Source organism: Dipodomys spectabilis, unplaced genomic scaffold (assembly GCF_019054845.1).
Source record: "Dipodomys spectabilis isolate Male_0828 unplaced genomic scaffold, ASM1905484v1 ptg000092l, whole genome shotgun sequence".
Lineage (NCBI taxonomy): Eukaryota > Metazoa > Chordata > Mammalia > Rodentia > Heteromyidae > Dipodomys > Dipodomys spectabilis.
Window position 1 is genome coordinate 797187 of NW_024870769.1, and position 21528 is coordinate 818714.

The following is a 21528-nucleotide window of genomic DNA, read 5'->3' on the forward strand; positions in this document are numbered from 1 at the left end:
CATTGCAGCTCCATGTAAACACATGCACACGAGGATCTGAAGAGTATGCTTGTAAACACAGCAGGCGTAGGCATCACAAAAAGCAGTTCGGTTTTCCACACAGCAAGGGGCCCCCAAGTCATGCCAGTGTGTGCTATATTTCTGAATCACTTCTCTGAGTTGTCAAGATCTCCCAAAGCAGCATATTAAAATGCTTCACTCATAAATTTTTATTTTATACTTCATTTCCAGATGGTCTCAATGGTTCAATCGTGAACAGCATATTTGCCATGAGAATTCTCATAAGCTTATCTAAAAATCTGTCCTCTGCTTTGGATTTTGTGTTTGGCTTTCTCAGTCATTTAAGAATGATCCCTCCTATCCCTCCACCCCCCACTCCATATCAAAGTGGTGATAAGTTCCAAGTTCCAAATGGAGGTTACATTTCTAGCCTTTTTAGTTTCCTTTTTATTGACTTAAAGGTGTTAATAATTATTACCAACACATTATCACTATCAGGGTGAATGAGTCCTGGAATTTTTTCTTTATGCTTTGAATAGCAGCAACAGTGTTAAGAGCACTGGATATCATCAACATACTGCTTCTTCACATTAGTTATTCTGGGTACATAAAACACTAGCTTCTGGCTTTTTTAGATTAAACAGAAGGACAATAGTATATTCAGACATCTTACTTTCTGTGAGGGAAAAAAAGCAGAGCTCATAGAGGAATTTTATGTGCAATTTAAGTGGCACCACAAAAATAAACCCAGGAATGTTTTCACAGAAATGCAAATGAAGTAAAAGCCAAAGCAGGAGTTGACAGGTATCTAGCCTCAGAGTAAACACTAACAGGAAGCACTTGACAGACTTTGTTTGGTTTAGTTGGGAGCATCACAAAAACAGTATCTTTTAACAAATAATTGCTTCATATTTTGTCAGCAGACTTGTAAGAGGAAAAAAATGCTTTCCTCTTTGCATAGAAAAATGAAATTTTTGAGCACAGCAAAGATCTGGCCTATAAATCACTAAATGTAGAGCCAGTTTATGGCGTGCTTAATAGACTGATGAACGAAGAGACTGGAGCCTTGAAATATTTAGTGTCTTCGAAGCTCAGCATGGAAAACTGCACAATTAAATTATAAGACAAATGGACAAGGGAGGTCAGCAATTAACGAATTAGGAGGGAAGGTAATTTCATTAGTTAGCTCTTTCACTTGGGGCAAATGACATATAATATGATACAACAAAATCCGCGTGTCAGTGGCATTATATACAAACACCACAAAGTAGAAGAGGAGAGCCTGTGACATTTTGGTGTTTTTTTAATGTTCAGAAAAGCTGAGCAAATATCAACTACCTATACTTTGAATTTGCACACATGGGGAAAGGTGAGGTGAAAGAGCGTCTCACAGTAACTTTAGCATGAATGATTAAATTTAGTTTCCTGGCTTAGCATTCTACTCAACCTTTATCCACACAGAAGGAGGCCACTATGACCCTTTAGATTCCTGAATAAAACAGAGAAGCATAAAGCATCATCACGGTACTTAAAAAAAGTCTTCGTTGACTAAATAAATGACCTTCTGCAAGGAGGCCAAGATCATTACCCACCAGCGACCTGAGGAAACAGTGTGGGACAACCTAGCCATACTCTCTTCCCTTCCTTCCTGATTTTCTCCAAGATTTTTTTTCTCAGTCTCTAGGACTAAGCCTGCACCTTGATTTTGGTGGCTTCTTTTAGTCAGGGGCAATGGGTAACAGAGGCAGGGAGAGGGACCTGGGAAAGGCTGAACTTCCAGTGTATTTTGCACCTCTACACAGATACAAAGGAGCTCTGAGCACTCTGCTTTCCTTGCTTCCCATGTTAAAAATATGCTTGGACCTTGGGTTAGGATTATCTGATCTGAGAAAACTAACAGTCAAAGCAAGGAAAGGAAAATCATCCTATTTGCTGCCAACATGCTTGTCAGAGGGGATGATGGATAGAAATGAAAGCTAGATGTAAATGGATATGCTCAGTAGGAGAGTGATGGCGACCTACTCCATCCCTGGCTTAACATCATACTCACTTTCCTCTGTTTCAGTCACAGTTCCTCTATGCTGGAGCCAGTTCTCCTTAAGACTGAATTGGTGGAAAAGGGCTTTATTCTGTGAGAAGGGAGAAAGAGAACAATGAATGAATGTTATTTCTGCCCTTTGGAAAACCACAGCCATTTACAACATGTTTCAAAAGAGCTAGCCAATTTTTCTTTTAATATGGAGTCTACTCATCCAATCTTAAAGAAATAAAAAGGGAGTTGCTGTAGTTAATGAATGTGGAGGTGGAGATTCTGGCCAAGGCAAGTGAGTAGCTAGCAAAAGGCCCCTGGAATTGTTTCTTGTAACTTGCTAGAGAATCGCCCCACATTGTCCAACTCTGGCTATGGATAAACATCCAAAGATTCTTCTCTTTTAAAAAGCCCCATTTCACCTTCCCAACATTATCATCCAAGTTCCAGTTACAACAATCTGAGCTTCTGCTTTTTACATTTTCCATACTACTGCTATAATATGATGACTTTCCTAAAGGAACTAGGTACATTGCTCTTTATGATGACTGGCCTTCTACAAAATTTGTCACTGATGGTCACTCCTGCAATTCCCCTCAGCAAGTTAAAGGGAACACACCATCAAGCTTGCTACTGGCTTTCTTATTTCTCCTTATAACACTTCCCTACCTCTTGGGGTCAAGATTCATTATGTGGTTTCTTTTTTCCATCAGGGACATGAACATTTTAAAATAAAAATATACCACAAAATATGCTACTGTCATAAAGTCAAGGGCATATGTAAAATGTGATTTGTGGCAGCATAAGGAAACTCCAGCACAGCAGCAAGGCACTGGTAAGAGCTGCCTTGGGCTTCCCTGCTTCACTCTGTCCTGCATTAGGTAGTGTTCAATGAAAATATGCACAAATCAGTCAGGCAGGGCAAGATCTTCAGGGTGAATCACTCCATTTCTGAAATTCAGAAGGGTCTGCCTACCTTCCTCTGTGGTGAATACTCATCCACCGTGCTGAAAGAAGAAGACAAGAAATCAGTCATTGTCTTGTCATAGAAGACTAATCTTCAGGAACTCTTCAACATACAGAAACAAAATATTCATTTTTCAAAAATAAAATATGCAATTTTAATAAGGTTTCATATAAGAAATATATCTTACTAAATAATTGGGCAGAAGTATAAAATACTTTTTTTTTTTGGTGCTGGCACTGGGGGGTTTGTAATCAGAATCTCAATATTATCCCTGAGCTTCTTTACTCAAAGCTAGTGGTCTATCACTTGAGATCAGCTGTACTTCAGGCTTTTTGATGGTTAATTGGAGGTAAGAGTCTCATGGACTTTCCTGCCTTAACTGACTTCCAACCACAATCCTCAGATTTCATTCTCCTGAATAGCTAAGATTATAGGTGTGAGCCCCCAGCACTCCACCAAGAATACTTTTTAAAATTATTTTACTTTATATTATTTTGGGGGGCTGGAACTTGGGTTTTAATTCAGGGCCTCACAAACTCAGTTGGCTTTTAAGCTCAAGGCTAGTACTCTACTATTACAGGTACACCTCCACTTCTAAGAATGCTTTTATTTTTATTAAATTTTTAAAGGACAAGCTTTGAATAGGGCTGGAGGCATGGCTTTAACTGTTAGAGTACTTGCCTAGCATGCACACAGACCTTGAGTTCATTACCATCAACAATAAAAGTTACAGAAAATAAAGTTTAAAAAAGGTTTTAAATTCAGCATGTCAGTTTGAGTACGATGCGTCTTGATCAACGTTGCCCCTTCCATCAGCCCCCTCAATATATTTCAGCCCCACCCATCCCCTCATGTTTCCTAGTTCAATTTTATATACATATGCATTGAATACTGTGATTTTACTTGTTCACCCTTCCTCTCTCCATTGTCTGCCCTTCTCCCCTTTGTCCTACCCTCCTCAGACAAGACATGTTTCAGCTTCCTGGTATTCACTTTAAAACACAATATTCATTAATATACTATTTAGAACATACTTGCTATTGGTTTCTGAATTTCAAATGAACCAGGAAGAAAAGCTACCTGTTACCCAGGTATATTGTGCTTTCCATTCACTCACAGAAAGGGAAATCAAGGCATGAAAAAAAAAATTTAGAAGTGTAGTCCACAAGACGAAGTTTGGTGGCTTTCTTTCTCTTTAATGAGTAGCAATATTTAGTACAGAGAAATGTTTTCTCATACAGTGTTAAACTTTAGGTGAAATTATAGATGGCTAAGTATCTCAGCAACCTACCAAGAATGTTTCTCTAGGGAGCATTCTCACTGCTGAATGGCTTCTAAAAGCTACCTCTCCATTCACCAAAAAACCTGCCCTGGGGCTGTTTGCATGCATTAAGTTATCATAAAGTACAGGTACAATCTTATTTCTCAGAAAGAAAAGAAAAATGTGATAATCACAGCACTTGGGGCTCAAATCTTTTCTATCATCTAAAGGCATTTCATTCTTTTATGTAAAAGAAGCAACATTCATGTCCCAATTTTTCTTTCTTTTTATGTAGTACTAGGGATTGAATCCAGAGTCTTCAGAATGCTAGACTGAACTATACCTCTAACCCCAATATATTTTAATAGCATTTCCTTATATTAAGGTGTTATTTTCCATTCTAAGAAGAATAGAATTATTAAGTTCCATTGATGTATCAATTTATTTATTGGTGATACTACTGGAGTCTGAATTATAGGCAGACATTCTGTTCATCACTTGAGCCACACCTCTCATCTTTTCTATTTTGATTTTTTTGTTTGCTTGTTTTTGAGACAGAGTCTTGCTTTGTTTCCAGGCCATCCTGGACCACAATCCTCTTATGTATGCTTCCTACTGTATCTGGGATGACAGGTGTTCACTACCATCCCCAGCCTTTTCTGTTGAGAAGTGTTTTGTGAATTTTTTGCCCAGGAGGGCCTCCAACTTCCTTCCTTCCACTCTCAATCTTTCAAGCAGCTACAGACTAAAGGCATGAAGCCATTGTGCCTGACTTTCACTGATGCATTTAAGTTATTGAGACATAGTAAACCATGGATTAGTTTTTCCACTATAACAGGTTTATTTTACAGAAGCGAGTAACTTCCATATGAGAGATTATTTTGATCTAATATTACCTTTTGTTCTCTTCTTTGTTTCATTTACTAGTTTATATTTTCCATATTAATTTCAGACTACATATTAATTCCCATATTAATTTAGACTATAGAGATTTAAAATAACATAGATTACGATCTTTAAAATACCAATACAATTGTCTAATACATTGTTCTAACCTGCAGCTGAGGTTTAAACTATTTTTTTGTGTGTGTGCCAGTCCTGGGGTTTGAGTTTAGGACGTAAGTACTGTCACTGAGCTTTTGTGCTCAAGGTTAGTACTCTGCCACTTGAGCTACAGCTCTACTTTCAGATTTTTGGTGTTAAATGGAGATAAAAGTCTCATGGACTTTCTTGTGGGAGCTGGATTTGAACCACAAACATCAGATCTTAGCCTCCTGAAAAGTTAGGATTACAGGTATGAGTCATCAACTTCTTTATGTGAAATCTGATTATTTAGAACTAAAGTTTACACATGGTTTTCCTGTTCCTCAAGATTACTTACAAAGATTTTTTTTTTTCATTTGCAATGGCGATTCCCTAAAAATAAATAAGGCTTAAAAATCTCAAGTCATTAGTCAGTAGGCCTGATTTTTCTATGAAAATTGTATATATGATGGCTGAAACTTTAATAAACATTTTCCTAACAACAATACACATAACTCATTTCGACTAAGCATAAACCATCACATTGTAAATTAGAGAACTTTTTCCTTAGGATGAACTCTTCCAATTCTGAATCTGAAAATCAGTAATGACTTTATACTCTCATTTATCAAAATAAGTATGGAGAGTTGGTAGTGAAACACAGGAAAATCTGGTGTTACCAATCTGAAGATTAACAAGAGATTAATGGGACATTTGGACATGCCAAAAGTCACTGAGTACATGGCTTTCTTCAATTTTTCTGAATTGATATGAAAATCTAAGAGAGCTCATAAAATTGAGCATTTGAAGTGCTCTGTGACTCACTGGAGCCTAGTTAAAAAATTTCTTCTTTTAACCCCCTATTCTCTAGAGATTTCTGTGAAATTCAAAATTACCAACTAAACATATGGATTTAAAATTAAATAATAATTTATTATGCAATTATTTATAGGCCAGCAGATGGTTAGGGCTCACAAAATGGTAAAAGAAATAGTTAATGAGCTTGTTAACTTGTGGAGGAAAAAGGTACATAATTCACTACTAGAAAAACGAAGGGATCCAGAAGAATCTAGAGTTAAAGCATTCAAAATCATTATAGGTGAAACATCCCAAACCCTCCTGTTTTCTGCTGCATTCATTAACTAACTGCTATAAGAAATTCAGGTACTCACTGACGGCGATGCATTCCCAGTATCTTTTGAAATTCTTTCAATTCTTTTTCCAGTATGGGATATTCATAGACATCATCCAGTACATTTCTGTATATGGTCTGCAGGAAAAGACAAAGAACAGCTGAAATGGTTTAGTGTCTTCTTTGCAAGGATTAAAACTAAGATTTGCAGCTGGGAGCCGGTGGCTTATGCTTGTAATCCTAGCTACCCAGGAGGTTGAGACCTGAGGATCGTGGTTCAAAACCAGCCTAGGTAGGAAAGTCCATGAGGCTCTCATCTCCAATTAATCATCAGAAAACCAGAAGTGGCGCTGTGGCTCAAGTAGTAGACTGCTAGCCTTGAGCTGAAGAGCTGAAGGACAGTGCCCAGCCCCAGAGTTCAAGTCCCACAACTGACAAAACAACAACAACAACAACAACAACAAAACAAGTAAGATTGGCCTGGAGAGGGGAGCTCAATGGTCAAGCTCATGCTTAGCATTTGTGAAACTTTGAGTTCACCCCACAGCACAAGCAGCAACAAACACAACATCATCCTGTTCAAGCAAATAAAGTGGAATCTAGGACAACATAGGGGTTTAATCTTAGCCGTGTATCAACTGGCTTTTGAGCTGATTTTAGAAGCCGTGGATAAGGGAATCCTGGAGAGTGATCCCTGGCTGGCTACTTGAGATTTCCTTGCCTAGTTTTTATTTTTTTTATTTTTTTTTTTGTCAGTCGTGGGGCTTGAACTCTGGGCCTGGGCGCTGTCCCTCAGCTCTTCAGCTCAAGGCGAGCGCTCTACCACTTGAGCTACAGCGCCACTTCCGGTTTTCTGGTGGTTTATTCGAGATCGGAGTCTCACGGTCTCTCCTGCCCGGGCTGGCTTTGAACCGCGATCCTCAGATCTCAGCCTCCTGAGTAGCTAGGATTACAGGCGTGAGCCACCAGCGCCCGGCTTTCCTTGCCTAGTTTTTAATCTTAACAAAACAATATTCACACAATCACTTGGGAGAAAAAGTATCATTTAATCAGCTACTTTGAACATATGGTTCTAGACAAAGTATTAGACAAGTTTTTAACTGGATATCAAAATGAAGTCTGAGTGTTAAGTGCAAATTATTTCCTTCACAAGTCAGATTTGGTGTAGTACCTTGGTTGTCCTAAAATGGACCTCTTGCTTTTGAGAATTTTATTCCACTACTTCTTTGTTAGTCTGCAAATAGGGCTTTTGTGACTAAAGAAAGCCAAACTCCTACATTCCAGAGAAGTGTCTGAATTGAAAATGTATCACGGCCTATTAATAATTAATCACTTTGTTTAATTTAAAATGTACTGTTATATAATGTACATATCAATATAATTTTAAATGATGTTTTATCCATATGTTGTATCTATCTATAGTTACAGTAAATCTCAACATTTTAAACAGCATTAAATCTTTTTGTCATTCTGTTTTTTCTCTTGTTCTAGTACTGAGGTTCGAACTCAGGACATCATGCTCTTGTTTGGGTTTCTTTTTTCTTTTCTTTGGCCAGTCCTGGGGCTTTGATTGTGGACCTGGGCATTTTCCCTGAGCTTCTTTTGCTCAAGGCTAACGCTCTACCACTTGAGCACAGCACCACTTCTGGCTTTTTCTGTGTATCTGGCACTGAGGAATCGAACCCAGGGCTTCATGCATACAAGGCAAGCACTCTACCACTAAGCCATATTCCCAGCCCTTGTTTGGCTTTCTTATTCAAGGCTAGCCATTCTACCACTTGAGCCACACCTCCACTTGCAGCTTTTTGCTGGTTAACTGGAAATAAGAGTTGCATAGATTTTTCTGCCCTGTCTGCCTTTTAACTATCATCCTCAGATCTCAGCTAGGAATACAGGTGCAAGCCACTAGTGCCTGGCTAACCATAACATCAATTCTTAAAATATAGATTTTTTTAACTTCCTTATTTATCTCAATTGTAATTAAAGTCCCATGACTAATAGAAACTAAATATCTTTTTAAATGGAAATATTTAAAAATATTGAGTATTTAAAATATTTAAAAATTAGGTTTCTATCTTTGTAGAGAATATCAGGCCTCAAATCTAAATGAATCTGCTCATTTTGAATTAAAACTTGATTATAAAGGAAAGTTGAGGGCTGAGAAAGGTGGCTCAGTGGTAGAGTGCTTGCCTTGCATGCATGAGACCCTGGGTTTGATTCTGCAGCACCACATAAGCAGAAAAAGCCAGAAGTCGTGCTGTTGCTCAAGTGGTAGAGCAGTAGTCTTGAGCTGAAGAGCTAAGGCCCCACAATCAACAAGAACAACAAAAAAAGTTGAGTAACTGTTACCTACAAATGGGATTTTTCAACTGTATAACAAAATAAAGCAGTTATTTGACATCAAAGAATATCTGGAAGTGCTAGATTACCTTTAAAAATATTTTTGAATGTTCATCTTCATGGAGCCAGTCTTTGTACAGAGAAATCCACTGGGAAACAAGATGTAAGACTTTACGTTTCCGACATGGTGCCTCTGAGTTTTCTTCCTTGCCTTGATACTTCTTAGCAGAATAAGTGCAAATGGTTAAGGAAGAACATTGTTGGAAGAAAAATTAGGAAGAGATCAATTTATCCTGCTCTTTACAAACTAGGTTAAAGCATGTTTTCCAAAGAATCTATAAGCATATAAACATGAAGGAAGAACTTCAGGCGTAAAGAGAGCAAAAGGTCTGCACTGAAAAGAACAAAAGCAAACCCAGAAGATGAATGTAGCATCCTCAGTGGGAGACCAAAGGGTTAAGGACTGGACCATCATACTGGCAGCTGCTGACAAAGTCCACCAGGCAGCATGGGTTTAGTGTCAGTTAAAAGAGAAATGAGATGTCCCATTGATAGGATCTGGCCTTACTACATAGGTAAATAGTATTTCAATGAAAGATTAGGAGGACAGATATTCTCTGATCCTCAGATATTCACATTTTTTGTATAACCAGTTACTTCTAAAGTAGTTTCAAAGGAGCACAGATTCCTGGAGCCCAATTTGTGATATGACTCAAATCCCTCTACCCCCCCCCCCCCGCCCCCACCAGCTAGGAATACTTGGGGGAAAAAAAAGAATTAGCTAAGTTCGTGTGTGGTGGATCACACCTGTAATCCTAGCACTTGGGAGACTAAGGCAGGAGGATCATGAATTCAGATTAGCCTGGGCTACATAGCAAGACTCTGTCTCAAAGATAAAGAACATTGCACATTTTCATTTTCATTAAAATTAAATTTAAATATTTCAACAACAGAGCTGGGAAGGTGGCTCAGTGGTAGAGTGCTTGCCTTGCATGCATGAGGCCCTGGGTTCAATTCTTCAACACCACATAAGCAGAAAAAGCCAGAAGTGTTGCTGAGGCTCAAGTGGTAGAGTGCTATCCTTGAGCTGAAGAGCTGAGGGACAGAGCCCAGGCACAGAGTTCAGGCCCCACAACCAACAATTAAAAAAAAAAAAAGCATGCACTGACATGGAACATTCACAATTACCACTGATGGGGGAAAAACAAGTAAGGAAAAAAAGCATGGCTTTCTTGCTGATGGCTGGCATTCTACCACTTGAGCTACACCTGAGTTCAGCTTTTATTTGCTGGTTAATTGTAGATGCAATCTCATTGACTATTCTGCCTGGGCTGACTTGAACTGCAATCCTTAGATCTCAGACTCCTGAGTAGCTAGTATTACAGGCAAGTGTCACTTACTTCTGGCCATAAACTATTTCTGTTAAGAATGGTAGCAGTGGCTCACACCTGTAATCCTAGCTACTCAGGAGGCTGAGATCTGAGGATCATAGTTTGAAGACAGCCCAAGCAGAAAAAGTCCACGAGACCCTTATCTCCAGTAAACTAGAAGAAAGCTGGAAGTGGAAGTATGGCTCAAGTGGTGGACACTACCCTGGAGCAAAAAGCTCAGGGACGGCATCCAAGCCCTGACTTCAAGCCCCAGTATCTGCATAATAACAATAACAAATAATAACATAAATAAAAGTGCTTACTTAACTAGGAATAAGTTTAGAATTTTCTAATGGACCTATCTTTTTATCAAATCCACCAAAATGGGTATTTCTAAGCATCTGGAATGGAAATTCAGTCTTAACTGGGAATGTCAAACACTGTGACCACAAACACTGATAGGACTGGCAAGCTGTTCAACAGAATTAGATGTTCTTTAATGCTGATAAATAAGTGCAAAGTAGAAATGATTTAATTTTTTTTTTTTTTTTGGTCCAGTCGTGGGGCCTGAACTCTGGGCCTGGGCGCTATCCCTCAGCTCTTCAGCTGAAGGCTAGCGCTCTACCACTTGAGCCACAGCGCCACTTCCGGCTTTTTTGTTTTTGCTTATGTGGTGCTGGGGAATCGAACCCAGGGCTGCAGGCATGCAAGGCAAGCGCTCTACCACTGAGTCACCTTCCCAGCCCAAGAAATGATTTATACATCAGACTTTGTAAATATTTTAAGATATAATACAATCCTGTAAGAATACGCTGTGACCATCTTTTAATTTCCATCTATGAAATAAGATCAAGGAAACATATACACACACAAACCATTATATAGTCTAGCTTAGTTTTTCTCTTGAAAGGAAAAAAAAGTAAGGATGCATTCTACATAATTTCCATTTATGCAATTGTTGCTTTTTTTCCTTTTCCTGTGCATATAATGGCCTCACTAAGGTAAAGAAAAAAGTCTGGAAAATTGTGAAATACCAACAGCCAGTACATGCAGGTTCTACAACTATAGACAAGTTGACTAAGGCAATTTCAGGGACTGATAGTTCAATCATTCATCCTCACTGATAGTGAAATTAGTTTGCTTAACCATGATCTTTCCTCTGGAAAGATGCTTATTTCTAAAATATTTACTGATTACAGTTTTACTGTTTTGTTCTCCTATACCAAGGTATATAGTTCTTTTTACATTGTGTCACCACTAAACTATACTGATGTATAAATTTAGCTTGGGGAAGGTATTGGGTGAGAGTTAGAACTTCTGTGCAATGAACTGGATATTAGTTGGCCCAGGGCTATGAGCTTAAATAATGTGTATGATGACAAACACTGAAAGATGTAGAATCTTATGCAATGTAATCACTGACCTAAGACATTCAAAACTAGCAGAAATGGCTATAATGCATAAATAATGTTTAAGGATTATGAGAGGAATCAAAACAGAACAAAATCATTTGCACACCTCCTTAGAAGTTAGTAAGTAGTGGGGTATTAAAGCCATCAAATAAAGTTGCCATATTTTGTGTTTGGTTTATATTATGTAAGATGTAAACATAAAGAACCAGTCAACATAGAAATGTTTAAGATGTTTCAGATTTCATTGATTTTGATAATCAGTAAACAGATTGCTAAGAATCTGAGTTAAATTTTCATATAAAATGTCTTAAAGACTAAAATCATATTGGTGTCCCAAAGAATTTTTAGAGGCTCTTTAGGAACATCTGAAGAAACATTAAATCATTAAATGATAGTAAAAGGTAACATTAGCATCAAAATTAAAGACAGTTGTTTGAAAGCAATTTACTATCTGAACACATTTATTACACTTTAATAAAGAGTAATTACTTTTTGAAAGGTTGGAATTCAAATTTAGATAAAGCTAACCATAGAGCAATCCATTTTCCTAGACATTTTTTATGTGGGCTAGTATAGAGTCTTCAGTTTGTCTTATTAAAACCATAAAGGTTTTCTTAAAAATTTATTAAATGCCTAAAGCCTTTAATTAATTTGCTTTTGTTATTACCAATAACAAATTGTTAATTAAGCCTAAATTAATTTATTAAGTACTTCATTGCTTTTTTAAATTAATTATTTATTTATTTATTTTTGTCAGTCATGGGCCTGAACTCTGGGCCTGGGCACTATCCCTCAGCTCTTCAGCTCAAGGCTAGCACTCTACCACGTGAGCCACAGCACCACTTCTGGCTTTTTCTGCTTATGTGGTGCTGAAGAATCAAACCCAGGGCCTCATACATGCAAGGCAAGCACTCTACCACTGAACCACCTTCCCAGCCCACTTCATTGCTTTTGAAGCATCTTGTTTCAATCAGTTGAGGCAAGAAGCCCATGTGGAGAGTTTCAATGATATGTAGTTTTGCTCTCTGGCCTTTTGATGTTTCCATGTGACATCTCTTCTAGTTAGTAGGGAAAATATACAGCTTCCCTACTGGTTATTAACCTTCTAATCCCATCCATCATACTAAGAAAGCATGCAGTGGCCAAACTCTGAAAAGATGGGAGCTGATTACAAGGGTGAATTTAGACCTCTCATGTAGAGGAATGCCTTACATTCCCAGAGACACTTCCACAGGAGTCCGACATCACATATTTACATACATTTTCCTGCACAAGTGATTGGATTCTGACTCTCCTTTAAGGCTACTAATTGTGTGATAACTGACAATCCATTCATTGTCTTCACTCTGAGGGTAGGCCATTCACCTCCAGATTTCAAAGTAATGGTGAGAAACAAAACTAAAATAGCCATGATGTACGGTACCATTTACCATGTCACCAAATGTAAAAATAGCCATTCTGCATTTATAGTTCCCCCTCTATTCTGTATCATTTCATCCATTACCTTGAATATCACATTATATTACTATTTAGCATATCCACGCTCTATCATGGGCAGAGTATATTAAGGAAAGCAGTTGATTCCTGATGTGGGGCATCTGTGTGAGGGGAAGCTGACGTTGCATCCTGAAGTTAATGAAGGATATTGTCTTAACAGCGCCTGGCACAAGTCATCAGTTGTCATGAAGACTGTGTACGTGAGGAGGAAATCATCAAGGAGGGTCTCTGCAAAGAACGAAAACAAATACAAGGTAAGCAAAGAAGCAACCCCAAAGGGCAATAAGATCTCCGATCCCTAAATACTGAGCAGAAACACAAAAAATAATGGTGGTAAAGGGAAAGGTAAGAATAGAATTTAGCCACAAAATCCATTGTTTACTAAAGATCTGAAAAATTCTCATTTTCTTTTTCTTACAATGTTCTCTTAACAACTCATCTCTATTTCTTCTTGCTAAAACATCATGTATATTTGGGGGTAGAGATGTTATGAAAAATCAATGCATAAATAATGTGCTAAAAAATAATATTTTAAGCCGGGTGCTGGTGGCTCATGCCTGTAATCCTAGCTACTCAAGAGGCTGAGATCTGAGGATCGAGGTTCAAAGCCAGCCCAGGCAGGAAAGTCCGTGAGACTATTATCTCCAATAAACCACTAGAAAACTAGAGGTGGTGCTATGGCTCAAGCGGTAGAGTGCTGGCCTTGAGCTGAAGAGTGCAGGTACAGCACCCAAGCCCAGAGTTCAAGCCCCATGACCAACCAAAAACACAAAAACAAATATATATATATATATATAAATATAAATAAAAAAATATATATATATAAAAAATATATATATATAACATAAGAGTTCCAAGATATATACTCCAGTATTAAAGGGAATAAAGCCTTCCTATTCTGATAAACGAGGTCTTTCCAAAGCTATTTACTTTCATCTAGGGCCAGAACAATGGAGAGCAAAATCCTAGGAGACAGACATACATCAAGTCCCAAGGCAGTATCTCTTGGAAGTTTGAGGGAGGGAGTGAAATTCAGTGGAAGAGTAGATGCAAACATGAGGCCATAGATCCCATCTTCTGAACTACAAAAAAAATGAAGCTGGGAAAGTAACACACTGTGGTTTTTTGTTTTTACTACATGAAAAGAGACTAAGTTGAGTCCAGCTACAATTACAGAACAGCAATCATGCTCCCTCTTAATTCTTTTCTTTTTCCTACTAACAAAATCAGGTTCATTTTTTATCACCTCTGTGTCTGGATTATTCTTGGCCAAGCCCGTCTGACATGTAATAAGGAGCTGCCAAACAGGTAGACTCCGGCCTACAATGTAATTTCCAAAACAATAGAAAATGATGAAGTAAACTGCAGAGGAACCTGACACAGTTGTCTCTGGCTAGTCTTCTTTAGGATTCATTTTACAGTATGATTTACTTTCTGTATGTTTTACATTCTGGACACAAAAGTTTGTTTTTTTTTAAATTTAATTTTATTTTATTTGTGAACATACTGTACAGAGGGGTTACAATTACATGGGCAGGATAATGCATACATTTCTTACCAAGCATTGCAGCCTCCTCCTTTGTTTACCCTTCACATCCCTTCCCAGCCTCCCCCCTCCCCCCCAATCCCAATCCTTCCCCCCCCCCCCCACACCGACGTTGTAAAGCTCGTTTTGGACATGACAACTTGTACTTGTACTTCTCATTGTTGCAACAGGTCTACCTGTATCCTTAAACAACTGGTTTTCCCCAACTGGACACAAAAGTTTTAGTTGTATGAAACAATAATAAAACTATAGAGATACAGTGATTATACACTCCTAGAGTGAGTGTCTCCCTCTTTACTACTTCATAAATTGAAACTTCACCCCTAATTGGATTAGATTAGGAGTGAAGGATTTGAAGGATTAGATGAAGTCGCGTGAGTGGATCTAGTGAAGGGGCTTAGTGTCCTTGTAAGAATCCTGTGAATACTTGCTTTTCCATCTACTCTGTGAGGACATTGTGCAATGGCTGCAATTCATGAGCCCTGGGTCCAGCCCTCACCAGACGTTCTGCTAGCCCCTAGATCTGGGACTTCTCAGCCTCCTGGTGAGAAATAAGTAGATGTTAGTCATTTATAAGCCAACTATTCGGTGTTATTCTGATATAGCAGCCTGGGCAAAGACATATACCCAAGTGTAGACTTCATAAATATGTAGTTTCAAATAGTTGCCTAGTACAGAGTTGTATGTCTCCATGGTGAAGACTGAGAGAAAAAGGCTAGACTTTTGAGTCACATAGTCATTTCTTTCTACTGAATAAGGTGATCAGTGCAAACAGAGCATACACTTATGAATGCTGAAGTCTTATAAAAGTGTTCTAGCTGGCATCTACAGCCCCACATCAGCTGTAGGGACTGATTTAGTTGGTTTTTGCTGTATTTGTCTGTTTTGTTTGGTAACAGAATACTAAGATAATTCTGATCTATATTAGGTGAGTGATTCCAAGTAACAATGTGTAAAAAAAGTCTTATTTTCAATTGCAAAATGTTGCTAGATGCTAGTGACTCAACATCTGTAATCCTAGCTACTCGGAAGTTCACATATGAAGATCCTGGGTCAAAGATTGCCTGGCCAGAAAAGTTTGTGAGTTTTTTGTTTGTTTTGTTTTGTTTTGGTCGGTCATAGGGCTTGAACTCTGGGTCTGGGCACTGTCCCTGAGCTCTTCAGCTCAAGTTGAGAGCTCTATCATTTGAGCCAAAGTACCACTTCCGGTTTTCTGGTGGTTAATTGGAGAAAAAAGTCTCATGGACTTTACTGCCTGGGCTGGCTTTGAACCAGGATCCTCAGATCTCAGCTTCCTGAGTAGCTAGTATTACAGGCGTGAGCCACCAGTACCCAGCTGTCTGTGAGTTTTTTTGTCTGAAATTAAGCAGCAGTGGAGGTAGAAGTGGAGGTACAGCTTAAGTGGTAGAGTGCCAACCTCGAGTGAAAAGCCAAGTGGAGGACAAAGCACTGAGTTCAAGTCCGAGTACTTGCATATGCAAACAATGCAACACACACACACACACACACACACACACACACACACACACACACACATACACTGTAAGATGTGGTTAATTAAAGCAAACCAGGGGTGTTAATAAAGAGCATGATGAAATTTTGTCAAAGATATTTATAAGCAACAGTTTTGTTTTTATTTTTGTTTTGTTTATTGGTGGGGAAGGGCAGTCCTAGGGCTTGAGCACAGGGTCAGGGCACTGACACTGGGCTGAGCTGTTTTACTCAAGGCTAGCACTCTACCACTTGAGTCATAGCTCCACTTTTGGCTTTTGGTGGTTAGCTGGAGATAAGAGTCTCAGACTTTCCTTCCTGGTTGGCTCTGAACTGTGATCCTCAGATCTTAGCCTCCTAAGTAGCTAGGATTACAGGCATGAGCCACCAGCACCCAGAGTAACAGTATTTTTTTTTTTTTTATCAAAGAATAAATCTGACAAATGTCACCTAAAATGTACAGTAAGCCTAGACTTACAGTGTTTCTTACATTGCAATGCACCAGCAAATCACTAGGTCTAACTTTCTTTAAAAGATCTTCAAATATGCGTAGGTATTAAGTTTAGTGTGGGAAAACTGAAGTGTATAACTGATCACACAACAAATAGCTTACATTTGTGGAAGATCCAGAATGTCCCCAGTAAAGTTACTGTTTACGTAAGTTTCAAATACATGCACAAAAAAGGTAAGAAAAGCTTTAGTGTAAGATCTGCCCCCAAACTGGTTAACGAGTACAAATGAATGACAGAATATAATAATGAAAAACTTGGGGATATACAGTTGTGTTTTTTTAAAGATAGTTTTAATTAAAATTAAGCAAGTGCACAATCTCTGAAAATCTAAAATATTCTGGAAACACAACAAGAAAGCTAGCACTTTGGGATGCTATTGGACAATAATATGCCTATAAATGTCTTCCATAAAATTCCACTGTGCTAAATATGGTTGATGAAAGTATCAATATATCTGGTCTGATCAGAAATTAGAAAGTTTTGTAGGTCATGTTAGACACAGGCAGTAAGGACAACACAGTAGATTAGAATTTACTTTGGGATCTTCACCATGAGCTACCAATACAGAGAAACCACTACACTGAATGACATCACTGAGTCCCTGACATGGTATGTATTAAAAGTGCCTGATATGACAGACAGGTTCAAATATTCTTACACTTAGCTGCATTTAATGAGGTTGGGACTATTCTCTAATCAAGATTTAGCCCATTAGTAGCTGAGATTAAAAAGAAACCATTAACTTAGACATAACCATCCATCCCATGCCGGAACAATCTTAGATAATGAACTGAGTAACAATGAGAATCAGGTTGGATGGTGGCAAACCTATTTGGCATTCAATTCAATTAATTAGCTCACATATCATAATATTTTGTGAAGGTCTTTGACCCAGAAATGCTTATTTTCCCCTAAGCTACCATCATATTTAATATTCAGCAGCAGTTCCCTAATTATCTCTGTCATAGAAATATTAAAATAAATACAATGAAATTACATAAAAACATCTTCAGTTAAAATCCCAAGTAGCAAAGTTAAAAAATTCTAATAAATAGTACACCATTCCCAACATTCCTAAATCCAGTCTTTCTTTTTTTAATACTACATTGTTCTGGAAAATTTCCTTCTCTATAACAAGCTTTCCTTTATTATCATTTCAGCACTGATAATTCTTCTGCCAAAGATTCTGCAAGTAATTGAATGATATGAATAAAAAAGGTATAATCAAAATGATGTGCTTCAAATAGGAGTGCATTTTATTTATAATAGCTGTGCTTCAAAAAAGGCTGTACCATTGGTATTGAGAAATATTTTTAGAACCACAATGGCTATGTGAATGATCCCCTGAAGACTATTAGCTAACAATAGCCATTTAGAAAAACTAGCAAATCCACTGGCATCCATACTGAGACACTATAATTATCTATTATATGACATAGTACTTAATTAATAGTAATTTAAGACTAGGCAGAAAAGCACTTGTGTGTACATAATAGCATCTTTCATTGAAGCAAATCCACAGTTGCCATATATACTAACACACTGTTAAAGAAATGCATTCCTTTTTATTTTCCAACTGTGAATTCCCAGGTATTAGTATACAAAGAAAACTTTTTTTAAAATTTCTATTCATTAGATCGACTCTCAAATTCTTGACTCATCATTAAGCTTTTATGAACATCCTCTCTACTACATCAAAATAAAATGTGTTTCTGGGAGATGGGGGTTGAGGATTGAACCCAGGGCCTCAAATATGGTAAGCATGTGCTATACACATACACTCCCCATCTCCCTAAGGAAATATTTTTGTAATGGATTTTATAGCATAAAAGTAACATCCAGATAATCATCAAAATTGGAAGCCAAAAATTATAGTTTTAGGTAGTATGGTAACTTGAAATCAAATATATAAATTTGTCATCAAAATCTATAGTCAAAAACAGAAATGGTTCCAAAGTTATGAGTAGTTATACTAACATGGTACAGATTTCCCTATCATCTCTTATTTTAAATTCTGAGGCATAAGAAAACAACTGTTTTCATTTGATTTTACTTAAATGAAATTTTCTTTTATGTATTAATTAAAACAATTCAGTTTTATTTTGACTGTAGCAAGCACCGAAAATACCCAGTTCACTTCTGCAAAATGCAAGTTTGAGCATTTTAACAGATGCCCCAAGTGGGCACGAGGAGGGGCAAGGCCCTTCTTACAGGCTTCTATTATGTAGGTATAACCAAATTATAGAAATGGATGTAAATGCTATGAAAAGGGTTAGGCTTAATGCTTTAAGAAAAAAAAAAACCACACCAACACACACACTCACACACACATACACAAACCCCTAAAATCATAAGGAGTATAGAATTACTTAGGAACAATTATACAAATCTACCTCAGTTATTTTTAAAACACTTGCAAGGAAATGCACTGCTATCATGAAACCACTCATGTGGGAAAGTGAATTGCCAAGAGAGCAAATGGAAAGAACTCTGACAGGCAACTGCTTCTAGTAGCTATTTAATCTAAGTATGGTAATGTGAATATTGGACATTACTGTACTAACCCATATTCCCTGAAGGACTGTCAGCAGTATGATTTCACCAGTGTTTCTACTCCAGATACGACAGAATTTAACCTTGATTTCAAGGAACCAAGAAAAGCTTTGAACTTGAAAGGGCCTACTTCTGGCCCTGGAATGTCTCAACTTAATCATCATTATTATTATTTTAGAAATACTGCCAAAATGTAACCTATAATTTGATTAAGAACAAATAAATTTCTTTTAAAAAGTGTTCTAAGTTTGAAGCATAGATTAAAGTGCTAAACCATTAAAGCTGTGTATGACTCTACCTACCCCAATATATCTTATATTTCTGAAAGGGGTATTAATGTCCTCAAGCTGATGACCAAATTTAGTTCATTTAATTCCTGCCTATTTTCAATTTCACCAGTTTTGCTTAGTCTTTCTACAATAACCAAACCTTGAGATCTAGTTATGTTTTTACAAATCTATTGCACAAGAAATGTTTAATTAATGCTGCTTATATGTCAAACCTTGTCCTCTTAATGGCAGGAACTTACTACAGACAGGGTTTGAGTGTGCTTTTCAAATAAATCAAACAGATTTTTTTAACTTGTTAAGTTTCTTTTAACGTGAAGTTTCCAGATCACTCTGCATTTGGGCAGAAATGATTTGAATTCAACAGGCATTATGCTCTTTGAATCACACACTACCTTTTAAGAATATTTGTAGGCAAATGGAACAACAGACACAATGGTAGCCTAGCTTCACCCTGGGGTGAAAGGCAGCGGTCCCAGGCCCAGTCATCTGCTCTCACCATGTATCCAGAATTATAACATATTTGTGGTTCAGATTGTGTCTTCCAAGCCTGTTGGCAGCTCAGAAAACACTGCTGAGAAACCAAATCATATATCTTTACCTAGTAGAGCTACAGTGAAGATTCAATGAAATAGAAGAGAATAATAAATAAATAGAAGAGAATGTGGTATATGCCAGGGGTTCCATAAGGACTACCTGTCCTTTATTTCACAAAATCAAATGATTTAGATGCCATCCCAGTTCTTCAAGTCCCACCAATCAACCAACAAAACCTGAGTAATGAGAACTTCTAACTTCTAAGAACTATTAGAGGACAAAGACCCAAAGTAAATGCAAGCAAAGGAATAGACATAGGTGTGTCTGTGCCCTACAGGCCCTTAAAGATGTTTTGTGCTAGTTGCCAACATTTACAAACAAGCTAGATGACAGATTACAGGCTTATACCCAGAATCCTTGCTACACAGGAGGCTGAGATCAGGAAGATGGTGGTTCTAGATTAGCCTAGACAAAAAGAATTTCACAAGAACAACAGAAAAAGCTAGTTATGGTGGTGTGCAGGTGGTGTGCATCTGTCATCCTAGCTATAGTGGGAAGCAGAGATAGGAGGATCACAGCCCAGGCTGGCATAGGCATAAATGCCAAATTCTATTAAAAAAATAACCAGAGCAGGGCTGGGAAGGTAGCTCAGTGGTAGAGTGCTTGCTTTGCATGCATGAGGCCCTGGGTTCGATTCCTCAGCACCACATAAGCAGAAAAAGCTACAAGTGGTGCTCTGGCTCAAGTGGTAGAACACTAGCCTTGAGCTGAAGAACTGAAAAGCTGAGGGACAGTGCCCAGGCCCAGAGTTCAACCCCCATGACAAAAAAAAAAAAAAAAAACCCAACCCAAAACAGAGCAAAAAGTACTGAAGTCATGATAGAGTGGCAGAGTACCTAACTAGGACAAAGCCATTAGTTCAAGCCCAAGTGCCACCAAAACTAAAAAAACCATCGAAAGAAACTTACAAGGTCTGGCAACATCAGGCCCAGTCTCAAATAGCAACTATGGTTCATAGTGCAGTTAGCTTTTACACAGGGTGTGTGTTCTGGTTTATCAACACTCTGCCTTGGCTGGCTTTTTCACTCATTCACTTTGTGGATATGCAAGTTTCTAAGTCTTTATCTACATTACAGTTGTGAAATAGTAATACAAGACAGTCATATAATTAGAAAGCTAAAAAGTAGGTCACAGCCAATTCCTAGAAGGCCTCTGAGATTTTGAGTAGGGAGCCTGGGGCTCACTCCATAGAAAAAGAGGTGAATGGAAGCTTTCAAGGTGAGGAGTGACATGAAAGATGCAGATGCCAAGAAAGATATGGAATTAAGCTAGCTGTATATTGGAAAAGTCAGACTGAATACTAGAAAGTAAGGAAAGGGCTTTGAGTTTTCCTTTATAAACACACAACCTTTGGGTTCCCTGCAATATGGTAAGTGAATATAGTAGGCAAAAATGTCAAAGACAAGAGCTTGCCTCAAAAGGTGAGACTTGTGGGCAATGGTAAGAAAAGTGAGTTAGAGAAAGGAAAAGAAAAAAAGAAAACAGCAAGGGAGACAAATATCATAGAAGCT

General features: G+C 37.9%; 1 protein-coding gene across 2 annotated transcripts in view; it reads right to left on the minus strand.

Annotated features, from left to right (window-relative positions):
* The window catches only part of Rapgef5 (Rap guanine nucleotide exchange factor 5), a 235875-nt gene that overhangs the window by 36476 nt on the left and 177871 nt on the right, over positions 1-21528 (minus strand). For both annotated transcript variants that reach the window (XM_042684977.1, XM_042684978.1), the window contains 5 exons: positions 13181-13259; positions 8842-8986; positions 6453-6550; positions 3006-3036; positions 2051-2129 (listed from right to left, as the gene is read on the minus strand). In XM_042684977.1, the coding sequence (XP_042540911.1) occupies positions 2051-2129; positions 3006-3036; positions 6453-6550; positions 8842-8986; positions 13181-13259 (432 nt within the window). The remainder of the gene's footprint in view (positions 1-2050; positions 2130-3005; positions 3037-6452; positions 6551-8841; positions 8987-13180; positions 13260-21528) is intronic.